This window comes from Pinus tabuliformis, chromosome Q (genome assembly GCF_031772625.1).
Source record: "Pinus tabuliformis cultivar Carrire ecotype Pingquan chromosome Q, CPIR1, whole genome shotgun sequence".
Lineage (NCBI taxonomy): Eukaryota > Viridiplantae > Streptophyta > Pinopsida > Pinales > Pinaceae > Pinus > Pinus tabuliformis.
This window is the reverse complement of record NC_142296.1, coordinates 970,587,845-970,604,923: the sequence shown is the minus strand read 5'-3', so window position 1 is coordinate 970,604,923 and position 17,079 is coordinate 970,587,845. Positions and strand designations below refer to the sequence as shown.

Genomic DNA, 17,079 nt, shown 5'->3' with positions numbered 1-17,079 from the left:
CCCAATGTGGGAAAACCGGTGCAGCAGATCTGAGGATTCTTATTGTTGGTAGTAAATATCTGAATAAAATTTAGGATGATCATCTAGCAATCCTTTACAGGGAAAATACTGGCGGAAAATTTGAGTGAGTTTTAACTTACTTCACTCGACAAAATTTTGGCTGATCCGGCACAAGACTGGCTAACGCCGACTATTTTTGGGCTAGCCTCATGTAGGCCCTGCGTCAGCCTTTCAGGCTCTGCGTCAACCCTGTATCACCTTCTCTTCCCTCTGCATCAGCTCTGCCAACTATTCCGGCAGTTCCCGACAGTTCTTGACAGTTTCGACTGTTCCAGCAGTTTCGACAGTTCTCGGCAGTTTCGACAGTTCTGGATTTTGCTTGATACGCAGCTTTTCTACGTCAGCTCTCCCGGCTACTGCGCTGCCTCTGCGTCAGCTCTCCCGGCTGTTTCGACAGTTTCGACAGTTCTGGCTGTTCTGACAGTTCTGGATTCTGTGTGATATGCGACTTTTCTGTGTCAGCTCTCCCGGCTACTGCGCTTCCTCTCTGCAAGCTCTCTCCCCCTCTCTGTTCTTTGTTTTCTGGAAAATCCTTCCAGATTCCCTCTGCCCCTCAATTACAAGATCTCCCCAATCGATTTTGCTCCTGAGAACTTCTCACTTCAGAAAATCAATTTCCTCAATCTCTCTATGTTTGCAAATGAACCCCAAGCCTCCATTTTATACTTTTCTTGTTGAGTCTTCAATGGCCGAGATTAAGTCTCTAATCAACGGATAAGATTAAAACATGACTTGATCCGCCTTCTAGATCATTCTCACCCATATTTTGATTAATACCCATTAATATTTTAATTTCCCTAAGTTTAGACTTAGGAACTCCATTAAAAATATTAATTATTTCAATAAAATACAATCCAGGTGGAATTTCACCAAACGATTTATGGGTTCTTTAGAACTCATGTGCCTTAGCCTCTCCACCAATTTTCAAGGCTAGAGCAGTTCTGATGCTACCAAAAACTAACAACAATCCATGGCATGATTCTATTCCAAAGTCAAATCCAAAGTCATCTTCCATGCATGATAGTCAGACCTGTCCTTAAGCTTGTACTCGGATTTGAAGAAAGATGTAGTCGTCATTGCGACTAGTTCAAAGTCCTTGTTCAACAACTTCCCTTATTGATCGCTTATCTTCACTCTTGTTTGGGCTTTGTCTTCACTTCAACGCTGATACCATGTTAATTTTAGAAAACAATGGTATGTTCTATGTTTAAGGCAATTTACCCTCAATGTTCCTTGAGCAGCCCAATGACAAAGTCCAATTATGTCTAGTAGCAATCACATTAACTTATAAGCATTGACGATAAATGCAGATAGAACATAAAATCATATGCAGAAAACAAGCCAAGGCAAGAGGACACAAGATGTGGTGGATGCCAGGGACAAACCCCATTGTGGGGAAACTCTTTGATCAAATCTTCTTATTATTCTTCAATAGTTCAACATAGAGAGAGTACAAATATCATAAATTCAAGCCCAAAATAGATCTGTCAAATCAGCCCTAACCAGAAAGTCAATGGTGGTCAAAGTTGCCCCAAAACATCCTCCAAACACAGTCCAATTTGGCCTTCTAGGAGAGTCAAAGTCAGCTCAAATTCTTCAGTCAAACCCAGTCAAAGGAGAGAGAAAATATTGCTGCAATTTTCTGTGGTCAAACCTGAAGTCAACGCTGGTCAAATTGTCCCAAAATTCTCGATTTCTGTGCCAATAAATGCAGCCTCCAAAAATTGAATTTTTGGCCCAAAAATTGAGGTCAACGCTGGTCAAATCACCCTAAGTCAATGCTGGTCAACACCCTGAAAACTTCAACCTGTTTTACCCAGAAAAACTTTGCTGATTTGGGGTAGCATCGGATGTGCTCTAGCCACGAAAATTGGTGGAGAGGCTAAAGCACATGAGATCTCCAAGACCCAGAAATGGTTTGGGCAGAATCTAACCGGTTTGGGAGATATTAAAATAATTAATATTTTTAATGGAGTTCCTAAGTCTAAACTTAGGAAAAATAAAATATTAATGGGTATTAATATAAAACTGGGTTAGAATGGTCCAAAAGTCATGGATCAAGCCAAATCTAATCTTAGTCATTGATTAGAGATTTAATCTCGGCCATTGATGGACCAACAAGAAAAGTATAAGAGTAGGCTTGAGGGTCAGTTGGAGAACACACCAAGAGAGATCAAGAATTCGATTTTCTGGGTCAGGGTTTGCTGAGGAAATCGAATGAGTGATTTGAGTTGCAGCTGAGGGGTAGTGAATACATAGCAGAAAGGCAGATTTGGTACCAGAGAGGCATTGCAGAGCCTAGTGAGGTTGACGCAAAGGCAACTAGAGGCTACGCAGAGGCATCCAGGAGCTACGCAGTGCCAGAGAGGCCAGCGTGTGAGACGTAGAGGGTCTAGGGGCTGACGCAGAGGCTCCAGAAGCTGACGCAGAGGCTCTAGAAGCTGACGCAGGGCCTAGAGGCAGCGCTGGAGGATTTCGTGGGATAGACTGGGAGCTGGTGAGCCAGATAGGGTGACACAGTCCCTATCAGAGTGACGTAGAGCAGTGGAAGCTGCAATTGTTACTGTGGGATCGTTCATCTGGTGATTAATCAGTGGGAACATCTGTCTCCGAGGAGAAGTACTACTGTTGAGGGCAATCTCTATTGGGTGAGCCATTTCTGGCACCCTAGTTGTATTCTGAAAACTACATAATAATAAAACCCTCTGAATAGCTGCATCGGTTTTCCCGCATTGGGTTTTTTCGGGGACATTGGTCCAAAAACAACGGTGTCACTTGTGTGCTTGTTTACTTTCAGTTGATGATCTGTAGATGTTGATACTGTACTTGTATTTATTTTCAGTGTTTACATGGTAAATAACTTGTTAAGTAATTGAACAAGTAGGAAGAAATAAATCAGATAGTACAAGAAGAATTTCTGACGGGTTAAACTTAGAAATTCCAACAAACTCGGCCTCTTGCCACTCGTGCGAAGAAGAGAGAGAGAGTTGCCTACCACACGTGCGAAGAAGAGAGAGAGATCTCCAGGTTGTACGAACCAATCAAGAGAGAGAAGATGATGCCCAAATGAGTAAAAGGTCACTTCTATTTATACAATTGGTTGAGGTTGAGGAGACCCATCTATTGGGCTTCATGGACCTACATTTGACTGTGGCCGACTTTGACAATTTGTCCATAAGAGAAATAAATTCATAATTCCATTTTTGCTTGTCAGAATGAGATGATCTCTATATCAAAATCGTACCTCTCTGAAATTGGAATCCAATGCAATAATCATCTCCATCATATGAGCTGTCCTAAGGTGGAAGTTGGTCATAGTTACCAATTTTAACAGGATGAGAAGGGGCAGCCTTGGGCCACATGCTGGGGTACAAGGGTAGCTAATAAAAGGGAAGCCTACACTTGGGTATGTAATGTATAGGAAGGAGCAATTGTGGTACATGAGAGGCCCCGACCTTGATTTTTCCACCCTTCTTTATATGCCTTTTGCCTTTTATGATTTTTCTTTAGTTAATTGCTCGGGGCTCAAGGGGTAAGAGTATGATGTGTGGGATATAGCAGTGGATATCCCCTTTAAGGTAAGGCGGTTCATTGCCCCCAGGGGTTGGGACAATCATGGATTCCTATATGATGAAGGAGGCCCATAGAACCTATAGGAACCATGGTGATGGCCATGATGATGGGGTAGAGCTCATGTGTTGGCTTTTGCCCACGTGCTAAATGTGTTTGTCCCGAGCATCTTTTGCATTTTGCGGTAGGTTTTCCTGTTGAATGTGGCCAATTTTGCTTTTTCTTTTTTCTTTTTAGCTGCATCAACCTCCGAGGCATCATTCCAAGCTTGACCCAAGGCGTGGACAAGGGCAAGGGGAGAGCTAGCCCTATTTGGACCTAGGTGGGAGAAATGATGAATGGGGTAATAGTGAGTGGAAAGGGGGTAATATTTGTGGATGAGGGAGGGTGACCGCGCAACCAAAATTAGGGTTTACTGTGAAATGCCATCCCTAAAGCCAAATGGTCAGTAAAAGAGATCTTAGGGACTGGAATCCAAGGTTAATCATCCAAAGGGGACTAGGGACAAGAGCACAGACCTAGCCCATTCTTTCCGCGAAATCCCTTCATTAATCCATGCTCAGAAGTGTCCATGATAAGCAAACTACAATACTCAATTACCAAATGACAAGGCATACCTTTAGGTTCCAGAGGCCCATCTTCAAATATACAATCATGGCAGATGGGTGAGGGATCACATGGCTGGCTCAGGTGGCGGAGAAATGGCACAATGAGCTAGTTGGTGGCTGCAAGGGGCTGCTGGCTGCCGGCTAAGGACCACCTTGAAGAAAATATTTCTCGTAGGGATATTACCCACAAAATGGTGGGTAACAGTCCCCTGCTAAAGTAAAGTTGTAATTTTGATTTTCCTACCATTTAAACATTTTGTCAAATGCTTTGTAGGATGACACTTCGTCAAACACTTTGTAGGTAGACATTTCGTCAAACACTTTGCTGGTAAATAAATATGAGGACCATACAACAAATAATTAGTAATATTACCACAATAACTTGTAAGGGAAATCCCTCTTCTAGTGAGGCAAACTCAACGAGTATACAAAACAAAATGCCATGGAAAAATAATTTTGTTAACACATTAATTCACCATCATACCATAGAAAAATGAATAGTAACAACTCAACCAATTATTTATTAATATTAATCAAGATATTACATGCTAGACAACTTCTCTAAGATGCAATAAGTTGATTTTGGGAACCTGTGATTAGCTCCAACAAATCTTGATTTGACTGATTGAATGATGTTGCTCCAATAAGGTGGCAGCCTATCCAAAAGATATTAGGGTCCTCACAAGGCCACAACCCATCTAGAAAGCACGACCTCCACAAAATACGAGTTGCTGCAATATATGAATCACTGTGCCCTTTGTTACCCATGATCTATGGAAAATGAACTTCTTCGATTGAACTTTTGTGAGAAATTTGGATGATTGCTCCTCCTTAACTAGCTAGGGTGGATATGTCCCAACAATGAAACGGATCTTCATTAGCTAGGGTGGATATGTCCTCACTAGGGTTCTCATCCTTTTCACATAAGCTCCAAGATCTCACTAAATCAATTTAGACAAATAATAAATGCATACCCAAAAGTGAGCTCCAATTGTCTATTATAACTTTATCTTAGAATACCAACTGTCAGAAAACCATGTGTCATCAAAATAACATGGGTTTTCTCTTTGATAACTCTTTTTAATTGAATTTATCAATTTCACTTTGCTTTTTCACCCAAATGGCATTTAAACAATTAAATTAAGTGTTCCCCTTTTTCCAACTATAGCTTCTGGGAATCAATTAGGCTACTTAGTTGACCTCCTGTAGTTATTACTCGGAAGGGGACATTACACATTGTTCTTGTATTGGTTGGCTAGAGTCATTCCACAAAAGCCTCCAATAGCCATTTTGGTAGGTGTTGGGCTTAAAGTGTGGGGACTTAGGTTGGGGTGATAGTGGACCTTTGTCCTGTTTGTACTTGCCTAACAGGTTGTAAGGATTTTCAACAACCCGACTAAAAGGAGTAGCAACAATTAGATTTGGGGAGATTCCACCTTCAAGCTTAGTTGAATATCTCTTATGAAGGAAATGGAAAGTTAACAATTCGTATTGTTGGTGTATTTGGACTTGATTTTCTGAAGACTAATGCTGGAAATTACTTGGTCCAAGTGCGTATGGAGGGCCAAAATCTTCGTAACGTTGTTCCTTATTTAGAAGATATTGATTTGGGTTGTTACACTCTACATGTCTTAATATTTATTTCTGGAAATGTATATCTATAGTGCCTTCCTTAATTAGAATTGGTTGCAATTTGCATTTTCCACACATACATGTTTGGAGGCCTTCCTTTAGCAGGGTTCCCCAAAAGGTATTTTCTGCATCATATGATGGCAAGATAAGATTGCTGTAGCTTTCTTATTCTGGCTTCATTCTTTCCTAATCACCTAAGAAAACAGCCCAATAAGATCTCTTGCTTTCCTCCAATCTCTCTAGTTTTAGGTGGCACTAGTCTTGGTCCACCCATTTACCTACTTCTAAAATTAGTCATATATTTTCCTAAGGAAATCTCCCTTGTTCCAGAGAAAAGCTGGCCTAAAGTGAGAGGGAATTGTGACAGTGGGTAGCTGCTCTTAGTTCCTCCAAGGTCTTACTTGTGCTTTAGGACTTCATCACAACAAGTGAAGGTCTGGGTAGTAATAGGAAAGAAAATAAACCATTTTCCTAAGAATGGATCTGTTGATTTTAATGGAGGGATTTTTATTTACTCTACTTCTCAACTAATCTTGTTAAGTATTCTTCTATCAAAGGCACATAAATAACATTTATGTGTATGTTAGATGTCAAATTTGGATATAATGTTTCAGAGATTTCTTGAAATGCTATAATTTCTATGTGAAAGATTACAACATGCATGTAATAAGATATGTAAATGGCATGTAAGCTGCAGCATTGATCAATTTATTACATCTGTTAAAAACTAAGGCACACATTCATTTTGCCCCTTTGTTAGTGCAGGAAGAGTAGTGACTCTCAGGTATTTTGGCACCTTGTAGATCTTATAATTGAAGATCTTAGTTGCAGTCTGAGATAAAGATATTTTTAGTGGTTTTTGAATAAAACTGTACTTTGATTGATTTGTTGATTTATATTTGATATTTCCTTCATTTGGACTTGTTATATATGGTTTCATGCTTTGTGGGTAATGCAATGAGATTACATTATGCAATTTGAATATGAGAGTGAAAATATATTAGCTTCAAATGTGTGTTTAAATTTATGGCTACTTGCAGTCATGATTTTGAATGCCTTCTTAGAGGTACTTCATACGACATAGTCCTACATTCATATCTAGAAAATTTCAATGGTTACGGACAGCTATCTCAGTTTGTAAGTGAATGTGTATGTGTCTACGTGTTCCTTGGAAAGATTTAACTTTTAAGCATTTAAATAACAATTAAATTACTTGAAGATATTAAATATTGTTTGGAGTTAAATGTTTAACCAATTGTAGGACCCCCTGTTGAAGATGAAAAAGAGAAGATTGCCTCAGCAACAAATTTTCTTTTGGAGATTATCGACATGCAAAGCCCTGTAAGTAGTGATATTTAGAAGTTATATTGTCTTTGTGATATATTTAGAAGCTATATTGTCTTTGTGATATGTCCCGTGTAATCTAGCATTAGCCTCTAAAGTATATTCAGAAATGATCGAGTTGCTAAATGAAGAATCACTGAACATCATATAATATGCAGGCATACAGTAAGCAACTTTTTTCTACATATTCACATCAAGCTGTAGACTTCATAAAAGGTATGGCGTTTTTGCATTGTAGTGAAAGAGAAGTTATAGTTCATAGAAGAATTATGTGGCATCACATAGTATGATGTTATGAATTCAATATCAGGAAGTTATCAAAATCTTGATTTACTTCCATTTATGTTTTTATAAGATACCCCCTTCAGAATACCTCAAAATTCCCTTCAAGTTTCTGAGTTTTGTTTGGGTGTGTCATTATGTCATTTCATCAAACGGTTTGTGTATGTATGGCTGTAGGTGCACTTATATATATTTTCCTTTGTTTTATTACAAACAGAGATATACAATGCCCAAGAGAGACCAATAGAGACTTCAAACCAGCAGCTTATAATTTTTATTGCTTCTAGAAAAATACACACTCCACTGATAAGATTCATAACAACAATACAACTCCCATTTCATAAACTGATATGAGACTTAACAAGAAAGAAATAAGAAAACCTGGGCCTGCTTCAGTGATAAAATGGCACAGGTTCCTCAGCACAGCATCCACCTTCCTCAAAACGTACTCAGTAGATTGGCTGCTACTACCAGCAGTTCGAATAGCACACACAGCAAGAGCTTGGCCCCTTTAAATTACCTAGAGTCGTCCTCCCAAAAGGCTGGCTGTAACTCGACCCCAAGACTGATAAACTCAATCTCCACGAATAGATTTCTTGTGATAGTCAACTCGGCCTGCAGGGAAAAATGACTCTGGCTCTCTGTCAACAAGTATAAACTTGTCCCCAATGTACTGCAGAACTCGGCCCAGTGGAATGATGTAACTCGGCCCTCCTTTGGTGACAAACTCGGCCCCTCTTCAAAGTGGATAAACTCAGCTATTTAACTGACAAACTCAGCCAGCAACACAGTATGAACTCGGCCCCTCTTAATGGGTGTGCGCAGCCTATATAAGAGATATAGATAACAAAAGTCAGTCTATAAAATCAATTGACAACACCACTGACTTACTCCTTTCTGTAAATATCTTCTCCTTGAAGCACAATATTGGAATCTAAGTGATCCTGCTCCAAAACCAACTAGGTTGTATAGTTTCATCACTGAAACCAGCAACCAGGAATGAGGGTTTCCAAAACCCTAGGCTCTTTCTCAAGAGCTCACCAAAATTCTAATTTTCAGGTGAACAAATGCAAGAATGAGAGACTCCTCATTTTCCCTTTTTTTATAACTCACTTGGCCCTTTTGCCATCTTTTTACCTTTTTATTTAATAAAGTCACTTTAGTGGGTTTTCTCACGACATAATCTAAAAGTGACTCAAGGACCTGTTACCGCTCAAACTAGCAGGGGTCTTAGGAGAGGATCCTATAGGGAAACTACTAGGTCAAGGGCAACAATGGAGCGATAGCCCACTGTCACCTCAACTAAGGCTCCTTGCTCTTTACGGACTTTCACCGATGGGAGGAGACCCGTTATATGAGAAATCATGAGATGAATGAATCAATGAAGAGATGAGGGGTGATTCATAAGGGCTATTCACAAGAGAGACTCAATTAGATGGGTTGCTTGCTTTAAAGTTTAGATGCAAGGTGATGGGCTCTCTAGGAAGGGCCAAGAGGATACTTAGGGCTAGGTTTTGGGAGTATGCTTTATCAAAAAGGTTCCTAGACCTAGAGATCTTTATGGAGACTTGGCTTTTACATAATATTTGTGAAATTGGCGTTAATAGGTTGTGGGACCACACGAGGCCAAGCGGACCCAAAACTAGGTCAAGGGTATGGAATTGATCAACCAAGGAGGGCATTGACCTATTTGTGGAAGAGAAGAGGATCAATGGACAAATCTTCTTGAAATAAAGTGCAATGGTCCCAATGAGGACACTAACCCAAAATCAGCCTAGGAGAAGAGCTGGCCTTGTGGCTAGGGTTTGCTATATCTCGGAATACCATCGTCGAAATTGCTTGAAATTTGGAGGACCGCTAGAGAAAATCCCAGCACCATAATGGACCAAAAATCAAGGAGTTTGGATGGCTACAGTGAAATCTATGTGATGCCCTAGGTGACCTACTAGGGTTAGGCCTAGAATTTGGAGAGGTGAGAGAAATAAGCTTTGAAAGTGATCACCTATGGAGGATTAGTGCCTTATCCTTTGGAAGAGATGGAGTCAAGGAGAATTTATGGTTTGGAAAGAGTTCGCCCAATCAAGGAGGCCTTCAAACAACTTTGCATGGCATTATGGCATGAGAGCAGCTGCTTCAAGGTCTTTATACTTCGATTTGCAATATTTGATGACTTATCAAGATATATTTGACACAAATTATCTCTAGGAACATTCACTCATTCATACATGGCCCATGACATGATGCAACACTATAAAGGGTCGAATTTCCACAATTTCACATAAGAAAAGCAGTGAATTTCAGCCTAGTATAGCGAAAATCCCAACAACATGCATGTGACAAAGTAAATAACAAGAATAGCATTAAAAGAACACTTACATGTAAGAAAAAAGTGTATCCAATCACCAATATATGCCAATAGAGAAGCTCCAAAACAAAATGGAGAGATCCAAACATCAAAATTCATCCATTCATCCAAGCTCATCCTCCAAGAAGGATAGCGAAATTCTCACAAGAGGAGATAATTTAATCCAAGTGATGATGAGAGAATTAATCAACTCATCTATTTATACAATGTCTAATGAGTTTGATTTAGCTAATTTGGCCTAATTGAGCCCCTAAAATAAAATAATGTGCATAATAACAATACTTTTGGTGACAAACCCACCAAATAGCTCAATAATACATGAATAAGCCTCTCAAGAGGGTCAAATGATCAACAAAGTGAGTCATTGGGCCTTTGAGGAGGCCTAATGAAGTCCAAGGGGTGCCATGATGTAGAAATGTATTCCCAACATAGTAGACAAGGGGTTGGGCCCTTGTTTTCCAAGCAAGAACTTGTGGTGCCCCCAAGTGGGTGTGGGGGCATCAAGGACATCCTCATGGGTCTCCAAATGGATCGAATATGCCTATAGACCATTTGTAAGGGATAGGACGATGACATAAGCCCTTCCTCTGCGGCGGGGGACAATCCTCTAGATCCTGGAACATCTGCCAAGTGTATGGTGCAATTATGGAGCCGGCTGGGCATGGTGAACTAGGTGTATCTTTCTCATCCAAAAGCTGGAATACGAGCAATCCATGAGCATTGTTGGGGATCTATGAAGTAGTCTCTGCTATGTTGGAGGCCCATGGCTCTCAATGCTCACCCTACAAGTGCCATTGTGGCTCTCTGAAGGGCTAGGACCCCGTATAGGGATACCAAGCTCCAAATGGAGATCCACCTATAATCCTACATAAGATCCAATGCGTCCCCTTGCCCTCCAATACAACAAATCATTAGAATAATTAAGTAAAAGAGCTTACAAGTCATGGGATCAATGGGGCACTTCATGGTGGCATGCCCTTCCATAGTGTGCTTTAGCATGTACAAGTGTCTTCAAGCTCAAGAAAGGGTTAGCCAAGGACCCTATTAAGTGGTTTTAACCTCTAAAGGGGGTGACATGTCGATGGTACATCCCTCAAGTGGCAGGCAACAAATGATATAATGATGGAATGGAGTGGGGATCAAGGAAAACATCCAAACCGCATGTCAAGGTGCCAGGGCAACTATAATAAGGGAAGCCCACACTTGGGTATGTGAGTGAAGGAGGGATAAAATTGTGGTACATGAGTTACCGCAACCTTTGTTTTTCCACCCTTCATATGCTTTTTGCCTTCGATTTTTCTTCATAACTACTTGGGGCTCCAAGGGATGAGAGCATAATGTGTAATGTGTAGCAGTGGATACCCACTTAAGGTGGGGCAGTTCATTGCCTCCAGGGGTTGGGACAATCATGGGTTCCTTAGTGATGGAGGAGGCTCATCTAGGGCCCATAGGAACCAGGGTGATGGCCATGGATAAGGGTTAGATCTCATGCTTGGCTTTTGCCCATTAGCTAAATTTGTATGTCCTGACCATCTTTTGCATTTTATGGTACATTTCCTACTGGGAGTGGCCGAATTATGCTTTTTATTTTCTTTTTAGTTGCGTCAACCTCAGGGGCATCGTTCTAGGCCTGACCCAAGGTGTGGATGAGGGGAAGGGGAGGCTAACCTTATGTGGACCCAGACGGGAAAATAGGTGAATGGGGCTAAAATGAATGGAATGAGAGTGATGTAGGTGGTATCGGAAAGTGGGACCATCCAACTAAAATCGAGATTTCCCATGTAGTGCCAACTCAAAAGTCAAATGGTTAGTAAAGGAGATCCCATGAGACTATGATACAAGGGTAACCACGAAATCGGGCAATGGAGACAAGAATACAAGCCTGACCCTCTCTTTCCGCCGAATCCTCCCACCAATCCATGCCCATAAGTGCCCATGACAAGTAAGGAAAATTACTCAACTATACCAATGAAAAGCCATGCCTTTGCATCGAGAGGCCTACCTTCAAACATACATTCATGACAAGTGGTCGAGGGTCACATAGCTGGCTTAGGTGGCAGAGACAATGGCACATTGAGCTATCTGATGGCTCCAAAGGGCTGCTGGTTGTCAACTGAGGACCATCTAGGAGAATTTTTTTTCTCATATATACACTACCCACAAGTGGTGGGTAACAGGACCAATGTCCCCTTTTTCCCTTTTTCGCTTTTATAAGGTTTTCTCCTAGGCGAAATGTGTTCCCTTGATGATTTTTCCGGTCCTAGCCTACAAGAACTTCAATAGGCTAGTAGAATCATCCCTTTATGTCTTCTAAGCACATGGGGACATTACAATTTCTTATGGATTGCATTAAAAAATGTTAACAAAGTGGTGGAGGAGATACATATTTCTATGTTTAAGGGTAAATTGAGAGAGAGAAAATGAAATGATACTTCTATTTGTTGATGACCTAAATAGGTCAATGGGACTTGTTGTCGCACAGAGTGTCTAAGCACTGTGATAACGCTCAGATCGGGGGCTGTCACTCTGATCCCCAATCTCTTCATTTAAGTTGTCTCCCTATAGTAGACTAAGGGGGGTAGACCCTATGGAAAAATGGAATGAAGAAGAACTAGTTGGGAACCAACCAGTTCGGGAGACACAGTGAAGCGATCAAGTACTTGATTAAGATTTAGCAAGGCTTATAGGATTTGATTAGATTTTAAACGATTGATACTAGTGCGTTATGGAGTCAACGATCTTGCGAGGGAAATGAAGACCAAGTAATCGATTAGCAACTGCTGTTTAGATGAATGACTATCTTATATGAAATGCAGACCCTAAAACTAATGTGAGATGCAAGAATCTTGGTTAATTTTAGTTAAATGCATATCTAAGTTTTAACCCTTAGATCCTTTCTATATTGAGCTTGATTTCGTAGTAATTGGCAGAAAGAAGATAAGGTGAATCACTCTAAGGTGTGATTAACGATACCTCTCCTGAAAATCTAACATACCCGGTGCTTCCGGCGTTGCAGAAAGCTGTGGCTCTGACGACTGCAAGGTCACCGTTTTAAGTACTATTAAAAGCAGACTACTCAAGCAAAGATGGATGGATACTTATTTCTCTATCGACTGAGCTGATGCTTGGAAGTAAATTTTATTTATGCAAAACTAACTTATATGCAAATGCCTAGATGATGAGAAGATGAGATGAAGTTAGATTCAAAGGTGAAAAGATGCTTATGTCGCAGAAACTTCCAATACCCAAATGAAATGTTCGCTTTATTAAATGAAGACTCAAAATTAAACCCCTAAAGATATTACAATTAGAACACAAGCTTATTTCAAATCTTTCTGATACAGTTATAGCTCAAAGAGAACAAAATCTTCTTTGCAATTAATATCAACAGATGCTCAAAAAATACTCAGTTTATGAAACAAAAGATATGCATTTTATCACAATTCCATGACAGAGTACTTAATTTTCGTAAATTAATTTTTAGGACAGCAGTAAGAAAACTTTATGACAACAACAATATGACAATGAAAACAGTAAGCTATCAATGATATCTTTATGCCAAAAATTTACCGAAATTTTTCCAAACTTGCCCACATGAATTATCAAAAAATTTCAGCCTGTTATGATGTGATTTCCAGAATTATATCAGATCTGATATACTTATTACAGCCAACAATTAAAACATGAAATAAATCTAATGATGAATGCCCAACTCAAGAAATTAATTCCTTAATGTATTAGACAACTTAGGAACTGATTTTAGGCTAACCCACATGAAATTTTGCCACTGTTATATTTCAGACTTCAGAAACAGAATTATTCAGAGATAACAGTCACCCAAAATGTAGATCTAGGCCAAATTTTTGATACACATCAAACATAAATGACTTGTTAATTTATTTAGCAATTTTTTTTTAGTTAATTTCAAGCCATTTAGATGTGTTTTTCACCACTATTAGAAAAGTATATGACTTTTGTAGCAAAGAGTGAGGAAAAAGATGGTTTAGATATCAAACCCTTAGGCCCTAGGCCTTGAAGATCACTTGCCCAAGTTGCCAAAAAAAAAATTCAATACCTGAAACACAAATTTTTACCAATTTTTCTGCAAAAACCCCACCAATGAGTAGCTTCAGAAAATTAAATATTCAGATAAAAAATGGAGCAAGGGGAATCTAGGGCCAATGAGAACTAGCACTTGGGCTAGGAGAAGGTAGATCTGGGCTTAGGAGCCCCAAAACTTGAAACCCTTGTTCTGGAAAAAAATATTTTGCTTTTGATCTTCAGATTTATTGAAAAATCTTTAATGGCTTGCCATGAAAACAAATTTGGGACAAGATATTGCCGTCCAGGGCCTAGATCTATCTCAAAACCCCCAGATCTACTTGAAAAAATCTTAGGTTTGAAGATTCACTTGGCTGATTTCTTAGATCTATTCCTACAAACAATCTTTGAGTCCAGATCTTGCCCTCCAGGGTCTAGATCTAGCTCAGATTTGAAGATTTTCTTGGTTGATTTCTCAAATCTATTTCTGCACAAGTGAAAAGAGAAAAACTCAATACCCAATATGTACAAAAATAGAGAAAATCCCTAAAACCCAAGCGTTAAAATTCAAAGTTATGTTATAAAATTTCAGTTTTACACAAGTAAATAACAAATCTATACAAATAATTTACAGATATATCAGATTTGAAGAGTATGAGTCTAAGTCCGCTCCTAGATCTGATAATCTAAGGCTCTTAATAGCCAGATCTATCAAAATTTCCACAAAATATTTAAAAGATTTTGAAATTTTAGAGAGGTACTAGCCCAAAAACACCCTGCAGAAAAAAAGATTATCGTTAGATAAATCCTGAGGTTTATATGAAGTAGGCTCTTCAGAAAATATGTGTTGAGAGTTGGCTGGTCCAACCGAAGACTATCCCCAAACGCTCAATGAGAACCTGAGAGATCTTCTGCAAACACTAGATCAACCATCAAATCAAGTAGAGAAATAGACTAACAATAAAATTATGAAGAAATAGAGATACCTGCTACTTCAATCAAAATTAAAAATGTTACTCTAGATCCAACAAAATGAATAAAGCAAGACACCCTTCGTTAGCGAAGTACCTTGATCTTTTTTCCTACTAGACCCTTAAATTCCTTGAAGCAACTGAAGACCTCATCCTTTTTCTTCAAGAAATAGATCTAGGTTTTCCTAGAATTGTCATCAATGAAAGTGATGAAGTACTCGTACCCTCCAAGAGATCTAGTGGGCATAAGACTACAGTTATTTGAGTGTATAAGCTATAACACACCATCTAATATACTATCATTTCTTGGGAATGCTACCTTAACATACTTCCCAAGTACGCACCCCCTGCACACATCATCATGTTCCGTGCCTAATTCTGGGACAACTGTTACTGTCTCCTTGAGCATCCTAAGTGCTCCATGATGTAGATGTCCTATTCTCTTATGCCATAGCTCATTCTGGTCTCTCCCATTGCTACTGCAATTACTGTTGTTGCTTCCAACTAGTGCCTTTGGAGAATTTAGCTGCAACTTGTATAACCTGTTGCTTAAAACTCCAATCTGCTTCACTTTCTTCCAACTTTGGTGTTTGATAAACACCTTCTTCCCTACAAAGTGGACATCATATCCCTTATCCTGTAGCTGGGATACTGAAATAAGGTTCATACCCAAGTCGGGCACATGCAACACATTTGTAACACTAGTGCTTTCTCCTGACTCCCTCTGAATCTCGATGGTACCTACTCCAACTAGAGTACATTTACTCTTGTTTCCCATCTGAATCTGGAAGTCCATTTGTTCCTCCTTGTAACTAGAGAAGTATTCTCTAACCCTTGTCATGTGAGTTGATGCTCCACTGTCTATATACCAAACACCCTGTGAAGTTGAGCTAGAGAGGTAAGCTATCTGAGCGAATTCATTCTCCAACTTGGAAGATAAATCCGTAGCCTCTTGAATGTTGAATCTTCCGGTAGCCATAGTGGAGAAATGTGAAAGATCCACTGAAGACATCCTGAGTATAATTTTCAGTATGACTTTTATCTTCCACCCAGCGCTAGTTTGCAACTGCTAAACTAACTGTAAACCAATTGCACCAAGATCGAACTGACTGATCTTCTCACTGGAACCCTCTATCTAGCAAATCCACACTTGCAAATTTTTTCTTCTGAGGCTAATCGAATTTTTTTGCTAGTTGCAACTGAAAATCAAACCCTCTGCCTCTCCAATTCACACTTCCTGGTGGTTTGCGCAGATTTGAGAAATTCTATTCAGAACTCCCTCAGAAACTACAAAATTTCTCCCTCTCGCTCAGTGTTTTAAAACCGGCTGGCTTGAATTGGAAACCGGTCAAACCGTAGAAAAACCAGATTTAAGCGCCTTCCTCACCCAATAATACACAAACTAGTCCTAATCGGCCGGTTTATGGCCAAACCAGCCAGTTCCGTCCTAAATCGGCTGGTTCACTGCCAAGGCCGTGGCAAACCCACACAACACAGTTTAGGAAGGTTCCAGGGTGTTTTTTCCCTCCAAAAACACCCTCTCCATGCCTTTAAAAGGAGCTTACCCCTCTCATTTGTCTCACACATCTCATTTGGAGTTTTTGTGTGTTTGATTGGGAGCTTGGAGAGTGTTGAGTTTTTGCTGGAGTAGTCATCTTGGAGGTTTGGAGTTCGAGTTGGAGTTGGAGCTAGTTTGGAAATAGTGTGGAGCTATTAGTGGAGTTGGCATCTTCAAGAGGAGGCTAAGGAACCTAGTTTTCATTTCCAGGTAAGGATATTCACTTGAAAAATTCCTCATTTCATTGTTGTCCATGTATTAAATTCTTTTATGTGTTCTATGGTTAAAATTGGCAACTAGGGCAAAACTTCATGTGGGTCATCTTATTCATGGCTGATAATCTGTTCATTAGATTCCTCTCGTCGAGAGGTGTAGGATTGATATAAATATCATCCGATTCCGATAAGTATTCATGGAGATATGAATTTATTTGGATTATGGAATTATTATCAAGCCGACCTACAACTCATGTAGGCTCGGAAGCCCAACAGTCGCATCTATTCAAACACCAATGTTGTGTATAAATATAAGAGGACTTTTCCTCATTTGGACTCACTCATTTCATCACATCTCTCTCTCTCTCTACTGCGCAGAAAAGAGTCTCTCCTCTATTGCGTAGAAAAGGGTCTCTCCCTCACACGTGAAGTC

General features: G+C 39.8%; 1 protein-coding gene across 7 annotated transcripts in view; it reads left to right on the top strand.

The window, feature by feature from the left end:
* LOC149222715 (protein MULTIPOLAR SPINDLE 1-like) overlaps positions 1 to 17,079 on the top strand; it is a 368,061-nt gene that overhangs the window by 180,347 nt on the left and 170,635 nt on the right. For all 7 annotated transcript variants that reach the window (XM_089385595.1, XM_089385598.1, XM_089385593.1 and 4 more), the window contains 2 exons: positions 7,132 to 7,211; positions 7,373 to 7,430. In XM_089385595.1, coding sequence (XP_089241721.1) covers positions 7,132 to 7,211; positions 7,373 to 7,430 — 138 coding nt within the window. The remainder of the gene's footprint in view (positions 1 to 7,131; positions 7,212 to 7,372; positions 7,431 to 17,079) is intronic.